Raw genomic sequence first — 22,428 nt, forward strand, 5'->3', positions numbered from 1 at the left:
TGAGAAGGGGTTATCCTAGTAGTGGACAATTCCTTTAATGAACAAAGATTAAAGTATGAAAGTAAAATCAATGGAAAAACTATCCCCTTCCCAAGATCAAAAAGTCCTTAGGGTTTGAATAGTGTCATTTATAGATATGTCAAAATACGAACAGTTGTGCAGAACGGTTTATTATGAAAGAAGGTAAGATATACAATATTGTTTTATCAACATAATTTAACTGTAGCAAAAATGTAATTTACCAAGACAAACAACACTTATTGTCTGTGTGCTTGGAAAGATCCCAACCAAAACCTTAACAAGTATCGAATTGTTAACAAAACATTTATAATTTTCTGAAACGCTACAAAGCAACACTTCACAGTGTACTTTTTGGCAACATTCTTGCCCAGAGTCTATGGCTATGTTCACATGCAGGTTTCTCGTAGCAATTTTTTTCTGCACCCAAAAAAAGATTAAAGAATTCACATATTGCAGATAATCAAAAAAAAAACAGTGAAGTGCTCAAATTCAGTAAGGAAAAAAACAAAAAGCTGTGTGGGCATGAGATTTCTGAAATCTCATATCTTTCGCTGATACTGTAAAATGCAGCTTTTTTTCTGCAAATAAAAACGCAACTAAAAAGATACTGCGTGTGAACACAGCCTATAGCTACACAGAATGTTGCTTCTCATCAAACCCAACAAGGGTGGTAATACTTTTGCTCTAAAATCACTAGTGGATTAACACTTACAAATGTTTCAGATGAAGCCAAAAGGCATGTTTCGCTGACAAAATGCCAATAAATGGAGCAGATATTCCATCACACGTTGGTAACCCCCAATACCAAGACTTCAGCGCTGTAACACGGTAAACCATCTCCTCGAGCAAAATAAAAAATGTTAACTATGCATCTGTATTCATAACAGTATTCTAGTCAATGTCGTAGTAGTAACTGAAGAATTCCAGGTCACATTTCACTTTTCCAGGGCTTAGAAACTCTTTTATCCATATTTCACAGTACAAACAATACGAAAGTTCTCAACTTCAGAGCTCTGAAAAAAACAAATATGAAGAGCCACAACCTTGGTGCAGGAGACATTAATTCTTGGTCTCTGCACTTAAAGTCAGGTAAAAAACAAAAGGGAACGTAAACAGAACAACCGGTGGCAAAGAACAGATCTCATCCCACAGTCACAAATCTGCTGCCTTTGTTCAGAGTCTGAGACAGTCTTTGTTCCTTCAGAATCTTGAAGCGCTCATTCAGTGTGATCCCAGTCTAGTAAAAAAAAAAAAAGAGAAACAGCAAAACTTAGCTCTAGGAAATATAAAGCAACGATATGTATAATGCAGGCATCACTGGTGTAGAATAGTCTCTACAGAAAGGTGGCGTTACCTGTTTAGCAATGCTGTTTATATCAAAATTGAGTGGAACCCCCTTGGGAACCTTTGCTTCCGCACCTTCCTTTTTCAATAAAAAGGGCAATGTTGGTCTCGACGACATGGTTCCCATACTACTGTTGAAGAAAAGCATGACACAATAAAACATTAGACAAGTTTATTGTCACAGGAATTACAGAATAAGAACAAATAACCAAAAAAATAAAAAAAAGAAAGAACTAGCAGCACCCATTTACTAGGACTTATAAAACTGTCTACTTACCTGGGTATAGCAGAAGGATTACCAAATGACACTGTCAGAAGACCACTTCTGTTCATAGATGTCCTCCAGCTGAAAATATATGGGAGGAAATAGAACTAATTATTCCACTACTCCGCAATCAAAATGATATGACAGCAGAAGGAAAAACACAAACCTAGGAAAGTATTGCTAAACTGAAAGGAACACAGCAAAAAGTCTGAGAAGGAAAGCAAATCTTGGACAGGTTGATAACGTTAAGCCAAATGCTGTGGCTGGCCGCACGCCGATATAATGAAAATTCTGCTTCATAATAACGTGGCCATTGGTCGGCCGAGCGTGTGCAGAGCTTAGGCTATATACACTGCCTGCAGAACTAAGGTCCCAAAAATGCATAAACCAGCACTGCAGCCACTCCACTCTTATCCCCTGCACCCGGCGAGCATTACAGGCTGTGCCGGAACAATCGGACTAGTCCACACCGCTGAGTCACTGCTGCAGCCCCTTTATTTTCAGTGATCCTAGTTGGATGGCGATATACTATCATTTTATCAGATGGAAATGCCCCTTTACAAGGATTATACTCACGAATCATTTCTGCTTGGGACAAGAATTTCCTCGCGCTGATCACCATCTATTCTTGCCTGTACCTGAAATGGAAGAAACAATGTGACTTAATACTCACTCATGTTCAGAAAAGTTGAAAACTTTCCATACTAATACTGCCATTACAGTTTACTGCACTACATCTTAGGCCTTATTCACACATCAGTATTTTTCCCGGACGAGAAAAAAAACAGACTGAATTTCAGCAGTGTTTTTGATCAGAGTTTCATCAGGTTTTTTTCTGATGGGAAAAAAGTTTCTCCTTTCTGTGATAAATGGACAGTATCAGAGTGATATGCGATTGTTTCATGGAGCCATAGACTCGCACCGATTAATTTGATTCTACACTTGGATTAAGATGGGATATGTTTCCGTGATTTTGGTAATGTTGCAAAGACCACTCAGTCAGCCAAAAATCACGGACAGGTAAACAGCTCCATAGACTATCATATGTATGAGTGCTATCCATTAAAAAGCACGGATAGCACTCGCACAAAAAAAACTGGTGTGTGAACAAGGCCTTACATTTACAACCGAGGTACTATCCCCTAAACCAGTGTTCCCAAACTCTGGTCTTCAAAAACACCAACAGATCATGTTTTCAGGATTTCCTTAGTATTGCCCAGGTGATGGAATTATTGCCTGTGCAATACTAAGGAAATCCTCTTGAAGCCCGGAGTTGGGGAACACTGCCCTGAACAGTCACCATGTGCCTTTTTTTTTGCAAATTGATTGTGCTTTATATATTTGTCTACATATTTCTTAAATATTAAATGGCGTGTTTATTCCTGGATTAGTCAATTTAGTTTAAAAACGGTAGTATATGAAATCTAGGGCATATTTTTAATTGGTGTATATATATATTTTTTTAATAGTGTTATTCCTGCTATGAATTTATGTAGTATATTTCACTCATTGCCCCTTACAAATTGGAAATACAAAAAAAATATTTTAAACATAAAATTGTGATATCTCGAGTCTCAGTTACTTATTAACACCTCCAAATAACTAAGAATGCATGTCAATGGAGATGCCAGCCAAGCAGAAGTAGAGAACGTGGAGACGGATTGGAGACTAAATCAGCATCTGATCACGGGATATTGCACTCTATACCGCCAGCCTTACACCAGCTACATGAGATATATAGTCTGGATAGTGGTTTTATTTACTCCAATTTAATGGGACTGAATAGAATGATATTTTTTGTCAAAGCACCAAAACATAGCAACAAGATCAAAAGCAAAGAGTTCAGAAAGGAAATATAGCAGCCGCATGTAAGCTAAACTCACAGACAACCTCTTATGTAGGAGAGGGAAAGCATACCACAGTGAGGACTGTACAGACAGCTTATTTATGCAGGAGGTGCCATATAGCCAATCACTGTACCATAATAAAGTGACCCTGATATGCGATACATGCTGCCAAAACCACAGTCTAATCAGACACTGGATTGGTCATTTCAGCCAGGTATGTTTTACTTTGAAATGCTGCAGAAAGAAGCCAGATCCTGGCAGACTCGCCCCACTCCCCTGGAGTGACAGGTCTCTCCCTATACACACAATGTAGGGAGAGACCATCACTAAAGGGGACAGGGCAAGAGACACCACCATTGGACCAGTCACCTGATCAACATGACTTCTAACCTCTTAGTGACAGAGCCAATTTTGATTTTGATATTAAAGGTAGTCTGTCAGCAGAGAATGTACTGTTCAAACAAAGTACAGGCGCTCGCTGCACCATGCGGGGCCAATGCTTTATATACACCTTCCCACCTGCTTGGTTTCCATTTATCTCCACCCTTCTCTAACTCTATGAAGCCAGAGCTGTCAATCATAGAGAGGGCTGGAGACTGAAGGAAAACAAGCAGGTGGGAAGGTGTATATAAATGATTGGCCGTGATGCACCGTGCAGCAGGACTTAGAACAGTGATTCTGTGATGACAGAGTCCCTTTAATGGAAACTTGTCACAGTGAAAATAGTATCTGATCTGCAGACAGGAGGATATAAAGCACGAGGAGCTGATCTGACATACATTTTTGTGGGAAAAGTTTCAGGAAATCTTGCATTTTATTCATTGAAATCTCAGTATGCACGAGTCCAGTGGGAGGTCAAATTCAGTGTGACAGTATTCCAGGTGTAACTGTGCATGCTGTCAATCACTATGACTAAGGGCGTTTTCGCCAAAAACGCGTCAGACTTTTAATGGCTCCGTGGATTTTGTTTTTGTACTTTAATGGACCAACAATAAAACATTTTTATATTATTGCCGGATGGATGTGCTGAATTCTCTTAGTTTTCCGTGCCATTTCTGTGTCTTCAAGCTGAATACAGCACCCACTGATCAAGATTGTCTACAGTGGATTTTATCAGCATGAACTCCCCAATTTCCTTTTGACTGTCAATCACTAGTAGGACAGTCCACTGGACTCAAGATAAACCCCAAAATAGGGCTGATTTTCCGACTGAGTCAGATAGAGTCACTTTGGATTTTGTCTGGCCTCTGTTCCTGTGGTGTCCGTCTTTTTAGACATACACACACAACTTTTGTGGACTAAAAAAGACGCCTAAAATTGACGGGACACCACCAGAACAAAGGCTATGTGGAGTCCAAAGTCTACCTCATCTAGTCATCTACCTCATTATAGTGAATGTTTCATTGGGGGTTTCATCTGAACCACATTTTATAGGGGATTTAGGTGGAAACCCTAAGGTAAGTGCTAAGCACAGAGCAAAGGATAGATTGATTTTGGAAGGCAGTTGAACAACCAGGAGTTCAAGAATTGTTTTAATTTTTTTTACGTCATGCAACATGCGGTACAATTGATAAGAGGGCTTTATTCTTAGTCAGTACGATTACAACGATACTAGATTTACATAGGATTTTTTTATGATAATTCATTTTTAGTGTGAAAAAGTTCAACATTTCTTTTTTCACTATTCAATTCTGACAGCTGTAACTGTTCTATTTTTTTTTTGCGCAAAACTGTATTATTGCTTGTATTTGTGGGAGGAGTTGACGTTTTTATTGTTACCACTTTCAGGTAAATAACATTTTATAAATCGCTTTTTATTTAGATTTGTTGGACACAGAATGAGCAAAACCCTGGAATTGTCATTTATTTTTTTATGCCATTCACCATGCAGTATAAGTGATAATACAGCTTTAGTCTTCGGATCAGTACAATTACAGTGATATATTTATATATAGTTTTTTTTAGGCTTTGATACTTTTGCACACTAAAAACAATATTTTACAAAACTGTATTTTGTTTTTGCATTGTCATTCTGAGAGCTGTAACTTTTTATTTTTGTGCTTTCTTATTTTGATCTGGTTGGCGGCTTGGTTTTTTTGCAAGATGAGTTAACAGTTTCAGCAATACAATTTTTTTCATATTAAAGGCAACTTTTTGATCACCCTTTATTCCATTTTTTCAGTGTTAGTATGATTAAAAAGCTACATTTTTGGGGTGTTTTTTTTTTTTTTCTTTACCGTTCATAACACAGGAAAAATAATATGAAACTTTTATAGTTTAGAATCACCGTGTACAGAACAACCCGATTTTATGCACTTCTTTGTTTATTATTGTTTTTTTCATCGCTAATCTCATTTACTGCAATATTTCTGTATTGCAGTGCACAAAACCTGTCAGTTTTACACTGACATAGCCTGTTAGACCCTGCTCATGGCAGGGCCTAACAGTCCACTGTACCCCAAGGCCATTACTCGGCCTCAGGGTGCAAGGCAACTATAAGGAAAATAAGGAAACAACATCTGAATGCTGCTGTCGCAATTGACAGTGGCATCTAGTGGGTTAAATGGCTGTGATCGGTGCTAAAACCAATTATGGCCGATGCAGCAGGGAGTCAGGTATAAAATCCAGCTCCTGCAGACTCCGGTTGCATTTTTACCTATCGGTGGGTGCCATTTACTTCTCAGCACCATAAAAAGGCGGTGCTGAGGGTTTAAGGCTCCTTAATGACCACAATAAAAAAAAAACAAAAAAAAACACAGCAATTCAGAGTAAAACATACCTGGCTGAAATGACAGTGCGGACTCAGATTCATGCTGCCCGTAATTCAGGCAGCATAAATCAGCTATCAAATTACCTTTCAATAAGTAATGCTGTCCCCATACATATTACATAATCAGCAAATTTCAACAAAATCAAAGGGTTCTCTCAGCAAATATCTAATGTATAAGGTCAGCATGTGATTATAAATCAAATTCTAACAATGTCTTACAGATCCTTATTATTCCAAATAGAATTACCTCTAGGCCTCTCCTAAGGAAATATGTGGCTTGTCGAGAGTCTCGCTGCTGCCTCATTCTCAGCCCACTTCTAAAGGTATTTGCATGTGAATAATTGCTAAAATATTAATGCAAGACATTAAAAGCCACTCAGATATACAATATACACATTGAGATTTACATATTTTTCTAGTATTTAATCTTGTAGAAATCTGTGGCAAGAACAGAGCCCAATGTTAACCAGAAATGTATGAATACATAAAAGCAAAAGACATGGATGCTCTAAAATACCCATCATACTCCTAGACTTATATGGTATAGACGTATGCCAAAAGTGTGACCTTACATAAATACATACATTTGATAGATTTATATCTAATCCCAAGACAAATAAAGAACTGGAAAACATTTGGATCCATCTAAAGCAGGGATGTCAAACTCAAACACACAGAGGGCCAAAATGAAAAACCTTGGACAAAGTTGTGGGCCAACCTGTATACAGTATGATGGGCCCCACACAGTCCTCCATACAGAATGGGCCCCACATAGTCCTCCATACAGAATAATGGGCCCCACATAGTCCTTCATACAGAATAATGTGTCCCACATAGTCCTTCATACAGAATAATGTGTCCCACATAGTCCTCCATATAGTATTATGGGCCCCACATTGCCTTATATACAGTTTAATGGCCCCACATAGACCTCCATACAGAACAATGGCCCCATAATGGTGGTTCTGGTGTCGTGGGCCACATATAATTGCTCACGGGTCAGAGTTTGACATGTATGATCTTAAAGGAAAAACAAAAAATATGCTATTGTAATATACCTTTTTTGACAGATGCCTTAAAAATGCATTTACATACAGTGTAATCCCTTTTTGTATTTAAGAGAACCAACACTTCTTTCCATCAGGCCTGTATATCTGAGGGGTCCTGGATCACCACAAATTGTTGAAAACACTTGTCAAATAGGCGCTACTCAAAAAGCAGGCATACGCACACAGAGCGGTGTACGGGCTCATAAACTTTCCATTGAGCCCGTACACCGCTCTCTTTGTAAGCCAATGCTTTCTTAGCAGCGCACATCACGATTGTTTTAAGCGAACCCTTGAGGCTCAGGGCCCGGACTCTTTCATAAACATGGGTTAAAGTTAGCCACGTCCACAAAGTCTATAGGAAACAACTATTATAGATATTCAATTTGCTTCAGGTTTTGTTCACATGTCCAGTTGTTTTTATCTGTATTGAATTCAGTATTTTAAAAACCAAAACAGACATGCAAATGAAAATACGAAAAATGCAAACCAAAGTTTACGTTTTCAAATTGATTAATCAATTTGATCTGTTTTGGACCCACTTATGAACAGATATGTTTTTACTTGTGGTGTACCTGATCACCGCTAGTGTTCTAGGGATGCAAAGTGCTTAAAAACAGAGGACCATCCATTATGAGGTTTCCCTTAAGACTTTGATTTTAAAGGGAACCTGACAGAAGATACATGCTGCCCGATCCACAGGCAGTATGTACCAGGCACTGGCTGTATGATTTCAGTCATGTATGTTTGACTCTGAAATGCTACTGCATTTCAGTGAAAAACGTACTTTAAAAAACCACCAGGGACCAAGCCGCATGGGAGACTAGTTGGAACAGGTGGGTCCCCGGGTGGCTTCTCCCCGCCCTCTCACCTGGAGCTACAGGTCTCTCTGGCTGCTCGGTCCCTGGTGGCTTTTAAAGTAGGTTCTTCTCTAAAACACTGCAGTGTTTCAGAGTTAAACATATATGGCTGAAACCATGCAGCCAGTGTCTGATACATGCCAACTGTGGATCGGGCAACATGTATCAAAGATCAGGTTTCCATTAAAAAGACAATTTAGGATCCATTCAAAGGAATCGGTCAGGTAACTGAACAATTTAATTTTTATGCTTTAGTGGACCTAAAAGCAGAAATTAAGAATGAACATGTGAACAGAGCCTCAGAAGATCAATGTTTAAGCCTCTTCCAAGGTGAAAGATAACATTATGTCACACGTGTGCCAGTATATGATACACAGCCAAAATCCCCCATATAACAGCAGCGACTGGAGCTTGCGCAGATCGATGCCGTTTCAATCAATGACTGTGCCAAAGGGTTGTCATGGCATCCAGAAGCCTCCTTAATGCCCCCATGACTGATGCTGGTCTCCGCAAGAGAAATTATATCACTCTAATGTATAGGATGCGGTGAATCTGCACAGTTGAATGAACACATGTGGATTCACCTGCGTACAGCGCTTTGGACGCAGAATGGAGTATGCTGCATTCAAAGCACTGCCAATACCGACGTGTGCACATACCCTAAGAGCTCAACAGCAGAGAAGAGGAACACTGAGAAGCTGTCAATTAGGCTAGATGGTCGAAGATTGCGTTTTAAGTTTTGAAAAGGATTATAGGGCCATTCTGACATGTTTCTCAAACAAGTACATTAGTCTCATCAGGTCTAAGATTTATCTAATAAGTTTTTAGTTTTAAAAGCTTATTATGTAACATATAAATGGTTACCGTAGAGTGGCATCCATCACCCACAAACTAATATGGTATATGGTTTTTTTTCCCCAATACCTTGTGTAGTAATAGCATAGGCTACTACACTGTTACACACTTCACTTTTAGCAGCATAATGACATACACACAGTTTTGGCCTGTATCAAATTCATATATTATTCTGAGGGCTAGGCTATTTATCTAAAAGAACATTGCCTAGACTAGATACAATTGTATTCAGCCATTTCTCAGTTCAAGGTAGGACAAATTATGTGCAGGTTTACAGGCTCTGAATGTAACAAAATGCTCTAATTCACTGACATCAAACATAAAAGCACAAAATATATTAGAAAGTCATTAATATCAGCTATGCTGTTCCAGTTCTGTACAGTGAACTCCTGGCCACCACTGGAGCTGCACAGATGATCCGTGGAGGTGTTGAACCCCACCAGTCTTATACAGTGATGGCCTATTGTCCGGATAGGTCATCAATATAATTCTTGGAACTCCCTTAATGAACAGGATAGTTGAACAATACCTACTAATCGTACCTGCGTCCTGGAATGTATCTGCAGACATGATGGCATTGCCGCCGCTTGACTCCTAATGCTGAAGTGAGTGGCGCCAGAATAACCCAAGTTATTTGCATAAGACCAGAAAACAGTTCTCTAAAAGGAGCTTCATTTCTTCTGTTCATTAAAAGTCAGTGCCAAATGTAACTTACCTATTAAAAGAAAATCTGTGCAATGCTGTGGGGGACTTGCTTCCCAAATCCATTGGCCTTGAAAAGTTAATTTTTCTCCTAAAGGGCAGCCGCTGTGGTGTTGAATGCTACAAAAGTAAAAGAAAAAAGTATTCAAGAGGGTTTCAATAGTTGTTAAAAAAAATAACACCAACTTAGAGCATTTTACTTTATACAGTTTAGATCCTGCTAAATTTTGACAGGCATTAATAAAGGTCAGGATCGTGCCACTAAATAGCCACGATGTATAGCTGGCCCAGGGCTCAATGTGTGAGACAGGTTACCCACAGGGATATGTCAGCATTTCATTGTCTTTTTTTCCCCTCTCCAATTTTTATTAGTCCCTTTAAAGGGACTTGAACTTGAGTACTACTTTAGTATAGCAGTGTACTAAAAATCACTTGAGTCCTATAGTTGAGCTTAAGGCCATGTTCACATGCTTAGTAAGTTTTTTATATCAGTATCTGTAAGCCAAAACCAGGAGCGGGTGAAAAATGCAGAAGTGGTGATGTGTTTCTATTAGACTTTCTTCCCCAATTTTTCCACTCCTGATTTTTGGCTTACAAATACTGGTGTAAACATACTGACCAAATACTGAATGTGTGAACGTGGCTTCATATGAATAATACCACAGCAGACAAGGAGACTTTCAGAAGGCCCCTGGCTGCCATGTCAACCAATGCCACGCAGTGATTGCGTCACACAGAGGGCTGATGGTCTTAGAGTCCTTTAAAATGCTATTACATTTGAAAGCTGCATTTAATAGATTAAACTGATGAGATCGAACCTTGCTCTGATCGCACCAGTAACTCTAGAGTGGCAGATGTGTAACACAGCTGACGCCCACAGTGCAAGCTCAGCTCCTGTGATCACCGTATATGGACCGGCAGAGTCTGCTTAATGGTTAAAAGGATGAGTAGTGCTGCAATGAGGAAAGTTGATTGATAAATTAAGATCAGTCTATCAGGTACAAAGCACAAAGATTCTGTACAAAACTATGATCCAAAAGTTCAAACTGTTTGTAGCATGTCATGATGGGCAAAGACACATTATTTGTTGAGGGAATTAGGTGCAATACCCCATGGGTAGGACAAGTATTGGCGGCCAGATGCAACAGAAATTTCAAATTTGGTTTTCAAATTGATTGTTAATGGCTAGATGGTTTTACATTAACCACTTCGCGCCAGAGCCTGTTTTTGCCTTCGTGACCGGGCCAATTTTTTCAATTCTGACCACTGTCACTTTATGAAGTAATTACTCTGGAACGCTTCAACGTATTCCCCTGATTCTGAGACTGTTTTTTCATGACATATTGTACTTCATGATAGTGGTAAAATTTCTTCCATATAACTTGCGTTTATTTGTGAAAAAATCGGAAATTTGGCGAAAATTTAGAAAATTTTGCAATTTTCAAACTTTGAATTTTCATGCCCTTAAATCAGAGAGATATGTCACACAAAATAGCTAATAAATAACATTCCCCACATGTCTACTTTACATCAGCACAATTTTGGAACCAAAATTTTTTTTTGTTAGGGAGCTATAAGGGTTAAAAGTTGACCAGCGATTTCTCATTTTTCCAACAAAATTTACAAAAACATTTTTTTTAGGGACCACATCATATTTGAAGTCACTTTGAGGGGTCTTTATGACAGAAAATACCCAAAATTGACACCATTCTAAAAACTGCACCCCACAAGGTGCTCAAAACCACATTCAAGAACTTTATTAACCCTTCAGGTGCTTCACAGGAATTTTTGGAATGTGGAAAAAAAAAATTAACATTTAACTTTTTTCACAAAAATGTTACTTTAGACCCAATTTTTTTTATTTTCACAGGGGTAACAGGAAAAAATGGACCCCAAATTTTTTTGTGCAATTTCTCTTGAGCGTGCTGATACCCCATATGTGAGGGAAAACCACTGTTTGGGCGCACTGCAGGGTTCGGAAGGGAAGGAGCGCCATTAGACTTTTTGAATGTAAAATTTGTCTGAATAATTAGCAGACGCCATGTTGCGTTTGGAGAGCTCCTGATGTGCCTAAACAGTGGAAACCCCCCACAAGTGACACCATTTTGGAAACTAGACCCCTTAGGGAACTTATCTAGATGTGTGGTGAGCACCTTGAACCCCAAGGTGCTTCACAGAAGTTTATAATATTGAGCTGCAAAAATAAAATTTTCACATTTTTCCCACAAAACCGTTTTTCATCCCTTAATTTTGTATTATCATAAGGGTAATAGGATAAATTGCACCATGAAGTTTGTTGTGCAATTTCTCCTGAACACGCTGATACCCCATATGTGAGGGAAAACCACTGTTTGGGCGCACGGCAGGGTTTGAAAGGGAAGGAGCGCCATTTGACTTTTTGAATGTAAAATTTGTTTGAATAATTAGCGGACGCCATGTCACATTTGTGGAGCCCCTAATGTGTCTAAACAGCGGAAACCCCCCACAAGTGCCACCATTTTGGAAACTAGACCCCTTAGGGAACTTATCTAGATGTGTGGTGAGCACCTTGCACCCCCAGCTGCTTCACAGAAGTTTATAATATTGAGCCGTGAAAATAAAATTTTCACATTTTTCCCATAAAAAATGTTTTTCATCCCCTAATTTTGCATTATCATAAGGATAACCGGAGAAATTGCACCATGAAATTTGTTGTACAATTTCTCCTGAGTACGCCGATACCCCATATGTGGGGGAAAACCACTGCTTTGGTGTACGGCAGGGTTCGGAAGAGAAAGGAGCGCTATGTTGGCTGGGATAGGCAGCAGACACCATGTCACATTTGAAGAGTCGCTGACATGCCAAAACAGCAGAAACCTCCACAAATGACCCCATTTTGTAAACTACACCTCTCAAGGAATTCATCTAGGGAAGTAGTGAGTATTTTTTAATTTTTAAATTTATACCATTGGGCAGTGAAAAAATCATAATTATATTTTTACCACAAAAAAATGTTTTACCCTCAGATTTTACATTTTCAAACAGGGCAATGGGTAAAAATGGTGCCAAAATGTGTCACACAATTTCTTCTAAAAGTGTCAATACCCCATATGTGGCTGTATCGTACCGCTTAGCCATACGGTGAGATCTGGGGGGGACGGAGTGCTATTTGACAATTGGAGAACAAATTATTGTAGAATAGGCATTTGGATTTGGGAGCACAAAATTTTCTGAATTTCTTTTGGGGGGCAAGGGTCATTTTGCTTTTCCAGAGCCTTTCTGCTACCAGTAACTTGGAAGTCCCTTATATTTTTAACAGATGACGGACCTGAGTGGGGACTAGCTTTTTTTGAGGACTGAGTTGAAGCTTTTATTGGGAACATTTTACGTAACATTTATCCGGCGCTCTAGGCTGAGCACTTACATCGGGGTTTCCATCTAAATTTCCAAGTGATGTAATTCAGATGAAACCCCTGCAGGATCCATTCACTGTAATGAGGCAGCAGAGTTACTCTGGACACCGTCTGGCCTCTGTGTAGCGGTGTCCTTTTTTTCAGAAGTGCACAAAACTGTGGCCAACCGCACTTTTATGCACGCCTAAAACAAATGACACCGTGGGATCCCAAGCTAGACGGCGTCCACAGTGGCCTATATCTGTCTCATTACAGGGAATCTTCCGTCATGGGTTCCGGCTGAATCATGTATTTCAGAGATTTACACGGAAACTCTGGTGTAAGTGCTCAGCGCAGAGCACAGGATAAATGTGGGCAGAGCCTTACTGGGATCTTTGGGGACATAATAAACAAATCAGTAGCAGGTGAAGAATTGGTTTTATTTATTTTTTACGCCGTTCCTAGTGTGATATAACTGATTAGATTACTTTATTCTTCGGGTCGGTGCGATTACAGAGATACCAGATTTATATCGGGTTTTTATGACTGACAGCTGTCACACACTAAAAGACGCTTTTTTTGCAAAATCTAGTTTTTGCATCACCATATTTTGAGAGCTATAATTTTTCCATATTTCGGCCGACAGAGTCATGTGACGGCTTGTTTTTTGCGGGACGAGTTGACATTTTTATTGGTACCATTTTTGGGGACGTGACATTTTTTGATCGCTTTCTATTCCGTTTTTTGGGAGGTAAAATTAACAAAAACAAACAATTCAGGAATTGTTTTTTGAGTTTTTTTTTTATGCCGTTCTGCGTGTGGTAAAAGTGATCAGGCAGCGTTATTCTTCGGGTCAGTACGTTTACAGCGATACTACACTTACTGTATTTTTTTTATGTTTTGGCGCTTTTACACAATAAAACTATTTTATAGAAAAAAATATTTTTTTTGCATTGCTTTATTCTGAGCGCTATAACTTTTTTATTTTTCGGCTGATGGAGCTGTATGGCGGCTTTTTTTTTGCGTAACAAGATGACGTTTTCAGTGGTACCATTTTTATTTCTATTTTGTTTTTTGATCGCATTTTTTTCCACTTTTTGTTTGGCAATATGATGAAAAAGCATATTTTTTTGCTCCGTTTTTTATTTATTTTTATTACGGTGTGCACAGAAGGAGTTAATTAGTGTGACAGTTTTATAGCTCGGGTTGTTTCGGACGCGGCGATACCAAATATGTGTACTTTTTTTGGTTTTGTAAAAATATACGGATTTATTGGTTTAATATTTTATTTATTTATTTTTATTTATTTTGTGATTTTTTTATTAATAGTTTAAAAACTTTTTTTTTACTTTTTTTCACATTTTTTCTTAGTCCCTGTATGGGACATTAATTTTTATTTTTCTGATCTCTGATCTCATGTAATGTAATAGACATATATTACATTACATGAGATCTTCCCTGACTGTTTCAGTCAGAGTCTCCTGTCTGGCTACAGCTGCAGCTGAGCCAGACAGGACACCATATATGGCAGAGCTGGAGGCGGTCATGTGACCTCCAGCTGCCATAGCAACCCCAGGTCCTGGAAGGACTCGGAGGTCTTCGGAGAGGTAAGTTGACGACCCCCTCTCCTCCTGCTGTCTCCTATATGCCGCGATCACAACAGATCACAGCATATAGAAGACAGCTAAGGGTTAACATCACTGGGACCTGATCTAATCAGGTCCCGATGATGTCCCCTATCAGAGCTAACGCTCTGCACCGGAATCGCAGCGCTTGCAGGACCCTGGGGGTCCTGAGCGCTGCGAGACCACCCACCGTTTTTAAACGTCGGCGCTGCACAGAGCCCGGCAAGCGCCGACGTTTATCTACAGTGGGCGGTCGGGAACCGGTTAACAATTGCTATTAACAATCAACGTGAAGATTGCACTGACAATCTTTGGGTACACTTTGGGTAAGAAATTAATTTCTCTTCTTGCAGCTGTATGAAAAACGCTTCATGTCAGCTTCTGAAAAAGAACAGAACAATGCACTGAGGCCCCGATCATGACTGAAGTAGGAAAGAGAGTGAATACTAAAAAGGTCAAAAGCAGAATAGAGCAATTCCTAGAATTCAATTAGTATTTTTCATGGATAAGACAGTACAAGCTGGAAATCTAGAGACAGCAAATGGGCTTCTCCTATTACCCATAAATGTCATGTTTTTTGTGGGTATAGACTGTACACCAAGGGTGCCCATACCATTTAGACCTCATTCAGACGTCTGTGTTGCACGTACTTGTTATCTCTGTTTTTTTCACGGGCAGAACATGTACCCACTATAATCTATGATGCTATTCACAGGTCCGTGTTTTTTCACTGGCCAGATGTCCATGCAACACTCTAGGAGACATTTCCGTTTTTTTCCGCCATCACAGATGAAAAGAGCCAATACAAGTCTTTGGGTCCGTCAAAAACACACACAGCACATGGATAACATTTGTGTGTTCTAGGAGTTTAACATTGCAAAGTATAGGAGAAGCATTGTAATTTATATATCCAGCTGTGAAAATCACGAATGACGCTGATGGTAAAAACAGACAGTAAACTGATAGCACGCACACTTATCCATAACACTGATGACACAGATAACATTTTTTCACGTACCTGTTTAAACATGAATGGTGTGAATGAGGCCTTAAACAGTCATCTCTCCTGAATAGCCTATACACAAGAACACTGGGCTGAGGACCCCTGGTAGCAGCTTATCTGCTTGAAGAACAAACGGGTCAGGCTTTGAAATTCAACAAGCCCGATTGTTCTTTCTCCCCCAAAAATGATGACTTTGAGGAGGCCCCCTTATACACATTAGATGGACATCTGGTCCTGCTGAAAACAGCATTGTCAGTTGACTTTTCCTTAAAAATGTATATTATAGATATACCGTATATTCCGGCGTATAAGACGACCTGGTGTATAAGACGACCCCCCTACTTTCCTGTTAAAATATAGAGTTTAGGATATATTCACCGTATAAGACTACCCCTTTTCCAACGCATACCAAACACCGGTAAAAAATTTAAAAAAACTGATTTGAATTTAACATGGTCCTTTTTTAATTTAAATTCTTATGACATGCAGGTATATAGCAGGAAAACTGTCACTCATAAACATATTAAAATAGGGGGGACCCCACGTCATTTTTTGGGGGGGTCCCCCATTCTAATAGCTAGTAAAGGCTAGGTATTCAGCTGGGGGCTGATATTAGTAGCCTGGGAAGCTCCGTGGGTATTACCCTCTTCCCAGACTTCAAACATCTGCCCCAGCCGTCTGCTTAACCTCCGCTAGAGACTATAATGATGGTGGATCCCACGCCAATTTTCTTTTTAAAAAATCCTTTATTTTAACACTAAATGACAATTGAGGGGTTAATAAAGATGCAGTCCCTAAATTATTAATTTTGTAATTAATTTTTCCCAAAAATGTTGACGTGGGGCTTCGCCATATTTTTGTGTCCAGCCAGGTACAGCAGGCAGGAACGGGCTGCCCCCAACCACCAGCTGCCTATTTGTACCTGGCCGGACACAACAATATAGGGAAGCCCTTTTTTTTTTTAATTATTTCATGAAATAATTTAAAAAAAAAATACGTGGGGCTTCGCCCTATTTTTGTGTCCAGCCAGGTACAACTAGGCAGCTGGGGGCTGGAATCTGCAGCGCAGGGAGGCCCAAGCTTTCTGGGCCCCACCCGCTGCAAATTGCAGTCCGCAGCCACCCCGGAAAATGGCGCGTTCATAGAAGCGCCATCTTCTGGCGCTGTACCCAACTCATCCAGGGCCCTGGTGCGGTGGCTCACTGGGTAATAAAGGGGTTAAGGCCAGCTTGGCATTATCAGCTGGCCCTAAGCCCGAAATTCATGGGGTCACGCCAATATTAGACATGACCACCATGAATTTCTAGTAAAGTAATTAAAAAAAACACAACACCCAGAATAAAGTCCTTTAATTGAAATAAAGACACAATTTTTTAATGTTCTAAATTAAACCATACTTACCATCACGCCCATTCCAGCTGAAGCCAACGATCTCCTGCAATAAAAGTAAAATAATAAAGCAACCTCATCCTTACCTCTCCATGGTTCCCAGGACCGGTCCAGCTCTGCTACATTCACATGACAGGCTGCACCGCAGCAGAACGCTGCCGTTCAGCTTGCCATGCGGCAGACACTGAGAAGCGCAGGCATGCTTGTGCTCCTCAGTGTCTGACTGTGACGGCATCCAGATGAGCCGAGATCATGTCCAATGAACTCGGCTCACCTCATGCACGTCACTGACAGCGTGGGAAAATTCTCCTGCTCCCCGCATGCGCAGTAGAAGTTTCCCACGCTGTCAGTGACGGACGTCCAGGAGGTGAGCTGAGTTCATTGTCGGCTCATCTTTATGCCGTCACAGTCAGACACTGAGGAGAGCAAGCATGCCTGCGCTTCTCAGTGTCTGCGGGATGACAGGCTGGATGGCAGCGTTCTGCTGCGGTCCAGCCTGTCATCTCGATGTAGCAGAGCTGAAGCTGTCGTGGGAACCATGGAAAGGTAAGGATGAGGTTGCTTTATTATTTTTCTTTTATTGCAGGAGATCGTTGGCTTCAGCTGGAATGGGCGTGATGGTAAGTATGGTTTAATTTAGAACAATAAAGGATTGTGTCTTTATTTCAATTAAAGGACTTTATTCTGGGTGTTTGTGTTTTTTTTAACTTTGACTATGGGGTTAGTAATGGGGGTGTCTTATAGACGCCTCTCCATTACTAACCTGGGCTTGATAATGCCAGCTGACATCAACCCCAGCCCTATTACCCCACTGCCACCGCTACAGGGCAGTGGGAAGAGCGAGGCTAAGTGCCAGAATTGGCGCATCCTATGGATGCGCCATTTCTGGGGCGGCTGACGGCTGGTGTTTCTAGCCTGGGAGGGGGCCAATATTCATGGCACCCTTCCTGGGCTATTAATATCAGCCTCCAGCTGTCTGCCTAGCCTTTGCTAGCTATTAAAATAGGGGGGACCCCACGTCATTTTTTTGGGATCCCCCATTTTAATAGCTAGTAAAGGCTAGGTATTCAGCTGGGGGCTGATATTAGTAGCCTGGGAAGCTCCGTGGGTATTACCCCCTTCCCAGGCTTCAAACATTTGCCCCAGCTGTCTGCTTAACCTCCGCTAGAGACTAAAATTAAGGGGAACCCCACGCCAATTTTTTTTTTAATAAATCCGTTATTTTAACACTAGATGACAAGTACAGTAACCAGCACTGTCACTGTACTTCATATATATGTGACTGACATGTTTCTATCTATCTAATCTATGTGTGAAGCTCTATTCTGTCTGTTATAAATTGTCGGGTACAGATGCTGAATTGCCGGCCGGCTTTTTTAAAGAGACGGTGCATGAAAACACTATTATTTGTTTTAATAAATCCTTTACACTAAATGACAAGTACAGTAAGCAACACTGTCACTGTACTTCATATATATGTGACTGACATGTTTCTATCTATCTAATCTATGTGTGAAGCTCTATTCTTTCTATTCTAAATTGTCGGGTGTCGGCTTATGCCGCTGCTGAATTGCCGGCTTTTCATATATTGTCACAGAAGCGATGCGAACTTCCCAGCTCCGGACACAGCGCAGCGCTTCTGTGACAAGTGAAAGCTGTCGGCACAGAAGCCCTGCGCTGTGTCCGGAGCTGGGAATACGCAGCGATGTGTCCGTTTCAGCACAGAAGCGCTGACCGTCTGGACCTACCGCCACCGTATTTTAACTCCCTCCACCTTATATTAACTCTGACATGGCAGGGATACGGCCACGGCAGCTTATTAACACCCCCAGAGTATCCCCGCATGTCAATTTCTGAAAGTTCAAAAGCATTACCGGCGTATAAGACGACCCCAGACTAGACAGAAGATTTTTCAGTCTTCAAAAGTCGTCTTATACGCCGGAATATACGGTAGGCTTTAAAGGGAAACTGTCACCCAACACTATTTGCCTACTAATGTAGGGTCAGTCTGCAGGTAGGTAGCGTAGCAATGCTGCCCGGCTGCCTTACTGATCAAAATGGACTAATTTAATTACGTGAGCAGCTGGAATTCAGTCATAGGGGACGTGCAGGAAGTGATTAAAGTCATCCTTCACAATACGGTGAGCGGCGGCTGCAAGCACACCCTGGCACTTTGATTGACAGCCGGCTCTGCAGCACGTTTGTGCACAGCAAGCTGTCAAAGTGCCTAGGCGTGCTTGCAGCTGCCGCTCATCGTATAATGAGTGGTACTGTGAATGGTGACAGGGACGTGCATTAAGCAGCTACAATGACTGAAAGCAGCGACTCATAGGAGGAAAGGCGTTCATTTTCTCCCAGTAAGTATACTTTTTAATGTGTTTTACATGTAGATTTTCATCCAAGAAAGACAATCCACACATACCCTATTCATAGCCTGACGAACAGTATATTACCCGAAGCGTTGCCATACTTCACTCTGCGGTGTAATAACTTTTTTTTTTTTGGGGGGGGGGGTTATGAGGGTAGAAAAATAAAACCACACCGTTTTGTGCCTATTCCTCTATTCAATACTAATGTTTTGCCCGCAGATATGACAGCTGTCCTATAAAACACAGGACTGCTCCATGTTCTAATAAAACAGCACTGTAGAAATATACAGCGCTCCGTGGATATGAGCTGTGGTGCTCGAGTAGGGGTTCAGCCTGTGTATATAGTAAGGGAGAAACTCGGCACTCAGTTTGCAGTAAATGAAAACATTTTTAACGTTTCGGTCCCTTTACACGGACCATCATCAGAAACGGATTGCAGCTTGAGACAGCAGTATGCAGAGTGGCAGCGCAGTGTAATTGCGACCTCAGTCGCTGTGGAGTTTCTGATGAAGGTCCGTGTATAGGGACCAAAACGTTAAAAATTATTTGGATTGCCAATAAAGGAACTTTTTTCATTTACTGCAAACTGAGTGCCGAGTTTCTCCCTTACTAATAAAATAGCAGGCACTACAGGACCGATAAGTGACAATATTAGCTGACCAGAATAATGAAAATGACATCAGAAGCTGAAAAGGTAAAAGATAGAAAAGGAGAATATTTTACTCTCATGCGAAGTGAACGATTGAAAGGGCTAACACCACTCCACGGGGACATCCTGTGCAAACCTGGCCTGGCACCATATGGACGCTTCTGAAGTCCCATGTTTCCAGCGCCTACAATAAAAGCATATTCATTAATCAATAAAATCCTGTGAAAATGTAGAACAAGAACAGATCCGCACAATATACAGACGTACCCGACTGGCGTTGAGCACCCCACTTTCCCTTGTAACTTCTGAATTGCTGGAAAAAATGTGATTGTGCACCTCCATTGAACATCGACTGGCTCTGCTGTTCTTGCTTATTTAACCTGATAATGTCATCTGCAGGAATAAAAAAACGAAGAGAAAAATCTAAAGGTCAAAGAAAAGTAAAAGGATGTAACACAGGATAGCTGGAAACTGCTATGATTTACTGTATACCTACCACAACCATGTTGGCATCACTTTTCGGAATCATCTCACTTTTTAGGCTGTTTTATCTGGACACTACTACTCTATGGTTATATACGTAGCATTTACTACTGATCACTGGCATAATCTGGAGCGCATCAAAAACACTTCTTGGTATGGCATCTAGGCACTATAATAAAGCATAGCTTCAACACGATTTACCAGTGAGCGGAGACCAGGTGTGTTATCCTAAATATCTGGGTGTCTTTATGATACTCTCCAGATGATGACAGAAATAAAAATGCATAAGACACAGCATGAATACTGCCATATTCATTAACAAATTATATCCAAGTGTGCAAAATGGGCTGAATTGTAATGTAAAGGGGTTGTGAGATATCTGATGAACTTCTAGTAAAGAGAAATATCCCGGCTATTTCCGGCAGCCCCGCAGACTGGATGGAGCGGGGACTGAGCATGCACGACTCTACTCAACTCAGGATGGGGCTGATCTCAGGATTGTTAGGGCTCCTGGCAGTCACTCAATCATTTTTCTCAAATTTGCTCTGGAATTTTTTTGCAGCAAATCCGACCAATAAGCATGTAGCTACAGGAGAATAGAGCAAAATCACTGTCATTAACCTACTCTAATGCATGCAGAAATCATACTGGTCCCACAATGCATAGGGGAGAATCATTCAGGGAGAGAGACAGAGGACTGTACAGCAATAGCTGACAATGCTCCTTCCATAGGTTGGGTGTTAAGAGGATATCAAAACGAATGCCAAATTCGCATCCCACGGCCCGCGCACGTATCCCACGGCCCGCGCACACGGACCGATCACAAGTTTCCGGATCTATTCTCACCCCCTCATATATAAGGCTGTAAGTTCGGGGCATTGTGATCCATGTACGGACGGTGAAATACGTCCATCGTCTGATCTCAGCCCAGCAATAAATAGAATACTGTACACCCAGTTATCCATCGTACATGACATGTCGCCTGGTGTGAAGTGTGGACACAGCCGGTAACCCACATTACATATATGCGCCCATGTCACTGATAGATACAATTAGGAGGAAGCTGGCTGACGAGTCCTGGTAGAACAGAAGTTGTCAGGATCCGGGCATTCTCCATCTTAGAGGGATGCTCCAGAGCCAGGAGCACAGATTAACCCTTCCTGTGCCGCGCCACCCAGGGAACATGCCAGCTCCCCTCACACACAGGAGCCTGCGGCTCAGTAAGCAGACAGTTCTGGGAGACAAGTTCCTTACCGAGCGACATATCAATCTTGTCAATGTCAGTCATGTCGGATGCAGACGGCACCATGTCGGTCACCGTCAGTACAATGCGTCCTGCACAGGTCCGCAGCGCCCCGTGTAACGTCCAGCAGCAGCCGCACTAAATTAGTATCAACAGACGGGTGACTAGGCCCGAGCTGCGCTCACTGAGCGACCTGCGCCTGCTGCGTCAGCTGACGTACGGGGTGACGCCGCAGCATTACGCAGCAGACATCTTTGGTGAGGCAGGAGCACGTCAGTCACGAACCCTGAGCTGTGGGAGGAGATGACGCTGCTGCCCTCTTGCTTGTCAGTGTGTGGAGCACCGGCCTCGGATTCCTGCTCGTGCTGTTCTGGCTGGCGGGCTCCTCATTCGGGCTCTTCGTACATTTCTAGCGTCACCTTAGCTTTCCTCCCTGCAGCCTGTTCTTTGTTGTTATGGAATACAGGAGGCAGCCAGTCCTGTAACGTCACCATGATAACGTTACCTTTAAGCCTGTGTGCACACAACGTATTCTTCAGGTCGATTCCAGCCCAACAAAACCGCTGCCAAAAATAAATGTAGCAAC

General features: G+C 41.3%; 1 protein-coding gene across 2 annotated transcripts; it reads right to left on the minus strand.

Moving 5' to 3' along the window:
* Window positions 1-154: 154 nt before the first annotated feature.
* FYTTD1 (forty-two-three domain containing 1) lies at window positions 155-22,081 on the minus strand. Of its 2 annotated transcripts, none has more exons than XM_073675294.1 (9): window positions 21,854-22,081; window positions 20,384-20,509; window positions 20,191-20,300; window positions 9,724-9,830; window positions 6,495-6,591; window positions 2,207-2,268; window positions 1,643-1,711; window positions 1,376-1,493; window positions 155-1,258 (listed from the first exon to the last, which is right to left on the minus strand). In XM_073675294.1, the coding sequence occupies exons 1-9, from the start codon at window positions 21,906-21,908 to the stop codon at window positions 1,163-1,165; spliced, it is 840 nt and encodes a 279-aa protein (XP_073531395.1). In that variant the 5' UTR covers window positions 21,909-22,081; the 3' UTR covers window positions 155-1,162. The 2 variants fall into 2 exon arrangements, with proteins under 2 accessions (XP_073531395.1, XP_073531394.1); XM_073675293.1 differs by having other exon boundaries at window positions 1,376-1,496.
* Between the last annotated feature and the right edge of the window lie 347 nt (window positions 22,082-22,428).

This window comes from Phyllobates terribilis, unplaced genomic scaffold, assembly GCF_046119375.1.
Source record: "Phyllobates terribilis strain yellow unplaced genomic scaffold, ASM4611937v1 Scaffold_3__8_contigs__length_932513732, whole genome shotgun sequence".
Lineage (NCBI taxonomy): Eukaryota > Metazoa > Chordata > Amphibia > Anura > Dendrobatidae > Phyllobates > Phyllobates terribilis.

Bases quoted from the DNA above. Each gene is read 5' to 3' on its own strand.
- FYTTD1 (XM_073675293.1), bottom strand. From the start codon at position 21,908: ATGGTGCCGTCTGCATCCGACATGACTGACATTGACAAGATTGATATG. The intron at 6,592-9,723 runs GTAAGTTACATT...TTAATATTTTAG, and splicing joins CACAGATTTTCTTTTAATAG to CAATTATTCACATGCAAATA. The intron at 1,259-1,375 runs GTAACGCCACCT...TTTTTTTACTAG, and splicing joins TAAACAGCATTGCTAAACAG to ACTGGGATCACACTGAATGA.